At 32.7% G+C, this 10,468-nt stretch overlaps 2 protein-coding genes across 2 annotated transcripts; both read left to right on the forward strand.

Annotated features, from left to right (window-relative positions):
- The first annotated feature begins 2,450 nt into the window (after positions 1–2,450).
- Positions 2,451–3,365, forward strand: LOC141651307 (protein FAR1-RELATED SEQUENCE 5-like). The gene is made up of 2 exons (XM_074459029.1): positions 2,451–2,987; positions 3,099–3,365. The coding sequence occupies exons 1-2, from the start codon at positions 2,451–2,453 to the stop codon at positions 3,363–3,365; spliced, it is 804 nt and encodes a 267-aa protein (XP_074315130.1).
- A 99-nt stretch (positions 3,366–3,464) lies between these two features.
- Positions 3,465–4,319, forward strand: LOC141651314 (protein FAR-RED IMPAIRED RESPONSE 1-like). Its single transcript, XM_074459034.1, has one exon. It carries the CDS (start codon positions 3,465–3,467, stop codon positions 4,317–4,319), a length of 855 nt encoding a protein of 284 aa, XP_074315135.1.
- Positions 4,320–10,468: the final 6,149 nt, after the last annotated feature.

Raw genomic sequence — 10,468 nt, forward strand, 5'->3', positions numbered from 1 at the left:
ATTATTAGGGTAGAGTTCCGGTGAGAACGGGGCTTATCGTGAGAACCGTGAGAACAGCTCTCAACCGTCCATCAAACTATCTGACGGCTGAGATTAGACGCGCGCTTCTTTTATAGTTTCTCGAAAAACAAAAAAATAAGACTGTACATGTGAGCAATATCAAGCCTACGTAACAAAATCAAACCACACGAAACAAAATCAATCGATTTCATCATTAATCCTTCCTTTATTTGTAAATTTTTGTTTTTCAACATCAAATTTAGTGATCTAAAATCGGTTATTCATCATCAATTGCTGTGTTCGAAGCGCAAATCAGAGTCAATTTGTTCAAACTTTTGCATTCATCAGCTATTCAGTTATTTCAAGATCAAAACTTTGTAAGGAAAATCGGAATTGATTTCGTCATTCATCTGGAATTATTGTTTTCTACAGTCAATATTGAGGTATGTTCATTCAATGTTATTTAATTCCTTTCTGAATCGTTGTTGAATTGATTTTATGATGATGTTAAAGTTGAATTTAATCAAATTCAACTTAATTTCGGATTTGATTAAATTTAGTTAACTAGATTTAATGTCCATAACCACAAAAACATTAATTTTATAATGAAAAGTGTTAAATTAGGGTTTATAGTTTGTTCGTTTGATTTTAGGAGGATGATAAATGCAAATGTACTTTGTGGTGAGAAAAAATGTAAAAATAATGAGAAAGGAAAAGTGTGCAATTTGAAGTAACTGAAAAGAAATTTTGCATGTAAAAATAATGTGTTGTGTTGTGCTGTGTTGTACACGTTTCATAAGGAAATGTCCAATCAGTCTTAGTGAAATGTGCATTATATATAATAAGGATGTGCAAGTAATTATTACCTTTTGCAAGTGGTCTTGCAACTGTTCACAATAAGTCACAATAAGTCAAATGACGGTTTGTAACTTGCTTATGTGGTGAAAAGACACAACTATTCACATTAATTTGAATATTACTTCTAAATGTACATTATATTAATTATAAAAAAACATGTTCCATCAAATAAATTGTCCACTATCTATATTCATAATTTGCATTTTCTGATAATTAAGTGCAACTAAAATATCATTAAGCACTGTTTGGAAAATGTACATTATATTATATTTAAAGGTACATTAAATTATTTAAAAAAGAACATGGAACATTATTTGGAAAATAAATGTGCTTTCAGTTTAATTCAAATGTCCATTACGTATTTTCATAATGTGCATATACTGTTTTATGCAAGAGATTTAAGTAACATAGATAACTTCACCCAATTTATTAATTACCATGATTATGTTTGTGGCAGTTGAAAAGACACAACTGTTCACAAAATTTAATCTCTTATACTCAATTAATCCACTATATAAACCCAAGAGTACACAACCACTTTTCCATCTTACCTTCATTTCTAAAACCTTTTCCAATAACCAAAACTTTTAATCTCTCCAGAAAACTACTTAATTTTCTTAAAAAAAAAACAATGTCTTACTCAAAATGCACAATAGTCCAGTACAAGAATGATGCTCACAAACAAAATTTCGTGGATAATTATTGGCAATGGAAAGTAAGCCAGTTTTCTTCAAACTGGTTTGATGGAGAAGAGATTCCTGTGGAGATGGATGTACAATCACACAGTCGTCCTTTACATCCTTTCCTTACTACTCAGGCATTGCTCCGGATTTTTTTTGACCGACTTGGGAGGGAAGAAAGGAAAAACATGGCCGAGGTGTGCAAGGCCTGGTCAAGGTGGTTCCTTATAGGGACCGAGCCAAGGGTAATTGCTAGGGATTATTACCGAAACGCGGTTCGGGGAAATGAAAATGGAATAATCACTGTCACAAAGAATAATCGGGTCCTTGAAAGATACTGCCTTTGCACGACTATGTCTAGTCGTGAAGAAATAATTAGACATCATAAACAATAAGCACGACAATATGAAAGATACAGACAAGAATATGAAATTGAGGAGCAGTCTGGTGATGAGGGTTATTATGACTCCGACTGTTAGATTAGTTTAGAAATATATTAAGTTAGTTTTCTAGTTTATTGTTATTTTGTATTATCTTGTGTTTTATTTTTTTCAGTATAAGCCTTATTAGGCTTTATGCTTTTAAAAGCCTTAAATGGCTTTTGTAAATATTTTTCTAATATTAATGAAATAATATTATGTCTATTTGTTTGTTTACTGTCATTACCATTCAATACATTTTATATATGCTATATCAAAATGGACAACAATATTTCCTATAAACATTACCAGTAAAATAAATGTTCCTTTAAAGGCATGATAATGGACATTGGCAGGAATACATTATATATGAACCTTTATTTGTACGAAATAAATTACCAATCTTTGTAGAGCATATTAGAATTGGATTACTGCATTATTGATGCAATAATATTCAATATACTTACTTACTTAACTACTGTTGAAGCAGACAATGAGTACAAGTGATGCAACTACGTCTTCTTCTACAAATAACAGCTTTAAAACACCAAGAACAAAAATTGAAACATTAAATGCACTCCAGTACATTCCATTCTGTCCAGAGGAAAAGAAACCTAAAGTAGGACAAGTATTCGAAACGCTAGAATCAGCAGAGTTATTCTACAAAGAATATTGTACAATCTGTGGGTTTACGCCAAGACTTGCAACAACAAAAAGGATTAAAGGAAATGAGTTACCAAACAGTTTTGCATTAAGGAATGTTGTCTACAATAGGCAAGGTGTAAAGGAAAGTAGGAAAAGGAAGAGGACTGATACTGATACTGATACTGCTGACAATGATGCACAATCTGATGTGACAGACATAAGCCGTGTGAGGCCGATTACAAGAATTGATTGTCGTGCATTAGTGCAGTTCAAATACCAAGAAAATGGAACTTATATTGTTACCAGATTCGATGAAGCCCATAACCATCCACTTGCTTTGCCTGAATCTACAATATTCTTGAAAGGAAACCGAAAAATGACAGAGGTACAGAAATAATTTGTCACAAAGGTAAAGGTGCTAAAACTAGGTGGGGTGAAAGTCTATAGAGGTTAGAAGGAGTTGTGTGGAGGTTACGACAATATTGGTGCTACTTAGGTTGATTTCAAAAACTTTGTCAGGGACATAAAAACCTACATTGGTAATTTTGATGCGCAAATGTTTGTTGAGAATCTAATTGGGAGAAAAGACACATGTAGTTCATTTTACTTTGATTTTATAGTAGATGAAAACAAGTGTCTGGCTGGAGTATTTTGGGCAGATCCGATCTGCATAAAGAACTACATGCTGTTCGGTGAGGTGTTATCAGCAGATGCTACATATGGAACAAACAAGTACGATATGGTGTTTGTGCCTTTCACATGAGTTGATCACCACAAAAGGTGCATAACCTTTGGAGCTGGGTTGATAGGTGATGAAAGTATTGAGTGTTATACATGGCTGTTCAAGACATTTTTGGAAGCAATGGGCGGGTGCCAGCCGAGAATTATAATTACTGATCAGGACAAATCAATGAAGTCGGTAGTCCCGGAAGTATTTAAGGAGTCAACACACAGACTGTGCATGTGGCACATAATGAAGAAACTAAGAGAAAAAGTCAGTTATCAACTGTTTCAAGATGAAGATTTTAAGACCAGGCTCAATAGATGTGTTTGGAACAACCAACTTGAGCCTGATGAATTAGAAGAACAATGGGGGAAGATAATGACTGATTATCAACTTGTAGAACACGAGTGGTTTTCAAATTTGTACGATCTCAGGGAACAGTGGATCCCTGCCTATTTTAAAGATGTTTCCATGTCTGGCTTGATGAGGGTTACTTCTAGGTCTGAGAGTGAAAAAAGTTTCTTTGACAGGTTCCTCACACCTCATTTGACCCTTGTTGGGTTTTGGGTGTGCTATGAGAGTGCCTTGGAAGCACAAAGACACAAGCAGTCCAAGTTGAACAGTGACAACAAACACTCTGAAATCCTACGGAAAACAAACTCAAACCTTGAAGTCCATGCTTCTGAAATATACTCGCACAATATTTTCAAAGACTTCCAAACAGAATTGGTTGCAGCTTTGTCTGATTGTCGTTTTAAAGATGTGGAGAAGATTGATGAGACAAAAATATATATTCTAACAGACTTGCAGATGCCAAATAAGTCATGGAACGTAGCATATTCACCAGATAACATGGAGATTACTTGTTCATGTTCTATGTTTCGAGAATGGGCTTGTTGTGCGAGGCACCGCCTTTGGATTCTACACAACCAAGATTTTCGAAAAATACCAACAAGACATAATGCAAAGATGGACAAAAGCTGCAATGAGTAAGCCTGTCTTTGATAAAGATGGCAAACTGATAGATGTCTCTCAAAAGTTTTCTGACCGGAAAAGTTTGAGTACTGAGCTATGGCAAGAGGTTTATTCTTGTGTCAGCGTAGCTGAGTGTGATGATAACGACATGAAGCTTTTGATTGAAAAACTGAGAGATATTAGATTGGATATGATTAGTAACAGAAGTGTTCCATCAAAGAAGAAACACAAGATGAAAGAAATAGAAAAGTACGTGGGCTGCAAAATACCTCAGAAGTTGGTGATTCATGTTCCTAAAAAATCTAAAAACAAGGGTAGGACCAAGGGCAAGAGAATTGAATCACAAATGTTAAAAGCCCTAAAGAAGAGAGGAAAAGAGAAGAGGTGCTGCAAAATATGTGGCCGCCAAGGACACAACTCTAGGACTTGCAAAGAAACAAACCATCTGACAGGTATGTATAATTTGGTTTCTTGTTAAAGCATATTATATTAATGTTAAATAATTATTAAATTATACAAGTATAGCGCATAATGTTTACCTTCCAAAATCATGACTCTTATATGGAGGCACATAAGCTCTTTGTGCAATGAACATTATGGTTGTTCTGAAGGCACAGATGAGAATTTCAGCAATGTATATTTGGTTAACATTAAATGTATCTCACTTTAGTTGTTCATTTTTGCCATTTTTTCCTTATAAAATCTAATATTTAATTTACATTTTGTTGCATATTCACCAAATACTACCATGAAGATAACGACGATGAAGGAGATGAATCTAATGACGTGGAGGACGACGATGAAGAAGATGAATCTGATAACGAAGTGGAAGGTGCAAATTTTTGATTCAAGGATAGACATCCATAATATACACTACGAGAACATTCTTAAAGGCTTGTATGTACAATTCAATTTTACTGCCAAAGTACATTACTCTTATAAGGAAAGTATATTACATTTGTATTAAAGGATCATTATTGTTGTTCTGCAAGGAACATTCTTAAAGGCTTGTATGTACAATTCGATTTCACTGCCAAAGTACATTACTCTTATAGCCACAGTATATTACATTTGTATTAAAGGATCATTATTGTTGTTCTGCAAGGAACATTCTTATAGGCTTGTATGTACAATTCGATTTCATGCCAAAGTACATTACTCTTATAGCCAAAGTATATTACATTTGTATTAAAGGATCATTATTGTTGTTCTGCAGGGACATCATCAACTTGATTGGAATTGTTTTCCCAGAGTACAATAATTTTAAGGCGTTTTGCACAATAAACATTATTGTTGTTCTGCAAGAACATAATAAACTTTATTGAAATTTGTTTCCGAAATATAACACTCTCTTGAATTAAAATTTTTTCAAACTACATGTTGTTCGACTCGTAGCTTCCTAAATATATGTTACATTACTCACACACATGTCACAAACGAAACTAAAAAAGTTTTTACAGCTTGAATTCAGCATCTTCCTCATCTTCATCGTCGTATTCTTCCCATGGCAGTGGGTTTGAACGAAAATCCATTACCTTCTTTAGTACAGCATCAAAACATACATTGCCTTCTGTTGAAATCATATATGAAATGTATTTATTCCATAGAATCAGTAGGGGAGCATCCTAGGAAAGTAAAGAAAACAAGGGGTTAGAACATGTACAAATGTGTACTGAATTATGTATTAAAAATAATTGTATTACTTCTGAAACTCACATCGCCTTTTTTAAGCCCACAGGTCCAATTTAGATTACCCTTAAATGTCTCCATATGTCTCATAACGTAAACACCACAATTAGTCTTATTAGTGTTGTTTCTCCACTTCATCTTTGCAAGAATAGGCTGCAGTTTTTTTATGCGATCAACTTTTACCTTTGAAACATCGATGTCTTTCAAGTATTCTGCTAGAACATTACGCTGGCGGAGAAGGGGGGAAAAAACATTAGGACACTAATAATTATGAGCTACAATATCACAAAAATAAGAAAATTAAGACAGACACAAAATTTTTGGGGAAGGTACACTCTATGTAAAGTCATTTTACATTCACACTAATGAATAGAACAGCATGTAGTGCTATTAAGCAAAAGAGAGCATAAAATCTTACAAAAGACAATGGTCTATCGTGGAAAAATTCTGCTGGTTTTCCGTCACGATGCACATTATCAATGATGATGAACTTATACTTGTTGCTGTCAATGACTAGTAAATGGTAATGCCTTTTATATATAACTGGGAAGAAGAACTGTAGATTTTAAAAGATTTAATTAGGCAACAAGCACATTAAATATAACATGCAGAAAGAGTGTATATTGTCGATGCTAACCAAATCAATTCTATCTGAGTTAACCGAGAATTGGGTAAACTTTTCTTTCATTATATCCTTAATCACCATAAAATTTTCAACAGTGTCCAGTTCTCCTTGAAGCATCATCTGTATGCAAGACAAGTAAAGTTTCTGATGTTAATCAAGGGAAAAAACATTACAAAATTTACTTGTTGAAATAAGTTTATATAAATATTTGACTTACACACACAAATTGTGGTGAAAAAAATCGATCCGCTCAAGAGTTTCTTCTAGATTCCTTGGCATTCAAAAGTTTTGCCCAACAATCGATCACATCACTCGTTAAATACTTAGATTGTCGTAGCGTTTCCATTTCTATACGTCGAAGAGAAATGTCACCCACATGCACAAGAAGATCCTTGGTTCAGGACTACCAGTGTTAACTCAAAACAGGATACAGAACATTTTAAATTTAAATATTGTAAATTAGTAGATATATATATATATATATATATATATATATATATATATATATATATATAGTGTCAAGTTCTTATGAGTCCACCAAAATGTTTGAGTCCATAAGTCCTCTCTACATCCCTTAGATCTTCCACTAAGGATGGTTGAGATTGAAAGCAAAAAAGCATACTTAACACTAATGAGTTTCCTATACACTAATTAATCCACTTTCTCTCTCTAGCTTTAATTATACATTCACTAATGGATTAATGATACACAATTAACACCACCATTTATCTTATACTTCAAAGTTTATGGAAATTTTGTTAACACTTTTCCAGTTTCAGTTTTTTTTCGTTTTTTTTTAGACAAGTTTTCGACATTTTAGGATTTTACGAGTGTAATTCTAACGGCAAAAAGTGTAATTTTAAGGAATATTTTCGAGAATTTAGCGTTTTACAAAGTTTAACTTCAATCTTTTCCGAGTGATTTTAACGAATAATATTTTGAATTTTTGTAATTTTATCACAAGTTATTGTAATTTAGCATTTTACGAGTGTTATTTTAATGACAAAAAGTGTTATTTTAGTCCAGGTAAGTGTAATTTCAGTCCAATGAAATTGTTATTTTTAGTCATGGAGAATGTAATTTTAGTCCAGAAAAGTGTAATTTTAGTCCAGAAAAGTGTAATTTTAGTCCGAAAAGTATAATTTCAAATCCAATCGAGAATGCAATTTTAGTCCATTGAGAATGTAACATTAGTCCAATGAGAATATGAGAATATGACCAAGTCCATTGATAGTGTAACATTAGTCCAATAGAAAAAAGTGTAATTTTAACAGAAAAAAGTGTAATTCTAACAGAAAAAAGTGTAATTCTAACAGAAAAAGGTGTAATTCTAATAACAAAAAGTGTAATTCTAATAAAAAGTGTAATTCTAACAAAAAAAAAAAAAAAAGTGTAATTCTAACAGAAAAAAGTGTAATTCTAATAGAAAAAAGTGTAATTTTAACATAAAAGAGTGTAATTTTAATAGAAAAAAGTGTAATTCTAACAGAAAAAAGTGTAATTCTAACAACAAAAAGTGTAATTTTAGCCGAAAAAAGTGTTATTCTAGCAAAAAAAAAGTATAATTTTAACAGAAAAAAGTGTAATTTTAATGAAGAAAAGTGTAATTTTAACAAAAAAAAGTGTAATTCTAACAGAAAAAAGTGTAATTCTAACAACAAAAAGTGTAATTTTAGCCGAAAAAGTGTTATTCTAGCGAGAAAAAGTATAATTTTAACGAGAAAAAGTGTAATTTTAACGAGAAAAAGTGTAATTCTAACGAGAAAAAGTATAATTCTAACAACAAAAAGTGTAATTTTAGCCGAAAAAAGTGTTATTCTAGCAGAAAAAAGTATAATTTTAACAGAAAAAAGTGTAATTTTAATGGAGAAAAGTGTAATTTTAATAGAAATAAGTATAACTTTAACTTTAATAGATATAAATGTAATTTTAATAGAGAAATGTGTAATTTTAATAGAAAAAAATGTAACTTTAATAAAGATAATTATAATTTTAATAGATCTATGTCTAAAAAAAATAACAAGACGATAAAATGAGAACAAAAAATGAGAAGAGCAAAACAAAATTCTGAAAAAACAAAAAAAAGAGTGAAAATGTGAAGAACAAACCACAATAAAATGAGAAGAACAAAAAAAGAGTGAAAATCTGAGATCTCGTTTTTACTAAAATGAGATAAACAACAAAAACAAAAACAAAAAATAAAACAAAACTAAAACAAAAAATAAAACAAAAAAGGTGCGTATGGTGATAAACACAAAACAAAGACAAAAGACACAAAATCTAATAAACACAAAACAAAAACAAAATAAACAAAAAACTTTCAGATTTGAAACAAATAGGTGAAGGAGAGGGAAGTGGTGTTAGGATGACGGACGTGCGTATGGTGATGGTTGGTGTGGCGTCGGATGGTGGTGATGTTGTCGAGGTGGTAGTGGCGGGCGAGCATGGGGAGGGCGTGTGGTGTTGGTTGGTGGTGATAATGTTGTTGTCGGGTGGTGGGAGCGCGAAAATGGAGGTGGCGGTGGTTTTGGTGTAGGGTGAGGGTGTGGTCGTGAGCGGCACGTGTGGTGTTGGTTGGTGGTGATAATGTTGTTGTGGGGTGGTGGGAGCGCGAAAATGGAGGTGGCGGTGGTTTTGGTGTGGGGTGAGGGTGTGGTCGTGAGCGGCAATGGTGGCCATAAGGTGGTGTTGTTGATGTCGTGAGGTGTTGTGGTGGTGTGGCGGTATTTGCGACGGGAGTGGAGTTGGTGTGGGGTAGTTTCAGTGGTTGTGGTGGTGGTGGTGGTGGGTTAGCGGCGGCGGGAAGGGAAACAGTGGCAGCGGGGTGGGAGGTGGTGGTAGCCGGTGGGTTGTTCAGAGAAAAGGGGGGAAATTTTTTGTTTTTTTTGTTTTTGAATTGTTTTGGATTTTGAGAGATGAGAGGTTTGTGAGATAAAATATGAGAGAAATTGTGTGGATGAGAGATAAGTAGGTGGGAGGAAAATGTATATATATTGAATTAGTGATTAATTAGAATTAATTAGTATGGGTAGTGAGAGAGTGGTTTAATTAGCTTTAATCTCCTTTTTTTTGTGTAAATCTCAGCCATCCTTTTCCCTCATCCAAGGGCTCTAAAGAGAACTTATGGACTCACACTTAAGGAGGGACTCATTTGATCCTAATACTATATATATATATATATATATATATATATATATATATATATATATATATATATATATATATATATATATATATATATATATATATATATATATATATATATAGAGAGAGAGAGAGAGAGAGAGAGAGAGAGAGAGAGGTAAGATCTAATGAGTCCAACATGGGTCATTGAGTCCATAAGTCCCTCTAAGGGCCATTGGATGGACTAAATGGAAGGTTGAGATGAATTTGATTAAAGGCCTTTAAAAAGAAAAGGAAAAAAAATGTGGATGGTTGGATTGAGATGGATGGTTGAGATTGAAAATTACCAAAAAAATTACCACTAATCAAATTTCTACACACTAATTATTTTTTCTTTCTCTCTCTAGCCCCTAATTAATCAGTTTTGAGTTTTAGATTTCAGAAGTGTAAATGTAATGTTGTGTGAGTTTTACAAGTGTAAATGTGACGGAAATATAATTTTAACATTTTACAAGTGTAAATGTGATGTTTTACAAGTGTAAATGTAACATTTTAAGAGTGTAAATTTGATTTTTTGTGACGGAAATTTTGAATTTATATAATTTTAACATTTTACAAGTGTAAATGTGATGTTTTACGAGTGTAAATGTAACATTTTAAGAGTGTAAATTTAATTTTTTGTGACGGAAATTTTGAATTTATATAATTTTAACATTTTACAAGTGTAAAT

This window comes from Silene latifolia, chromosome 1 (assembly GCF_048544455.1).
Source record: "Silene latifolia isolate original U9 population chromosome 1, ASM4854445v1, whole genome shotgun sequence".
NCBI lineage: Eukaryota > Viridiplantae > Streptophyta > Magnoliopsida > Caryophyllales > Caryophyllaceae > Silene > Silene latifolia.

Excerpts from the sequence above, each read along its gene's own strand:
- LOC141651307 (XM_074459029.1), top strand. The coding sequence starts at position 2,451 with ATGAGTACAAGTGATGCAACTACGTCTTCTTCTACAAATAACAGCTTT. Across the intron at positions 2,988-3,098 it reads GAAACCGAAAAATGACAGAG|GTTGATTTCAAAAACTTTGT; the intron begins GTACAGAAATAA and ends GGTGCTACTTAG.
- LOC141651314 (XM_074459034.1), top strand. The coding sequence starts at position 3,465 with ATGGGCGGGTGCCAGCCGAGAATTATAATTACTGATCAGGACAAATCA.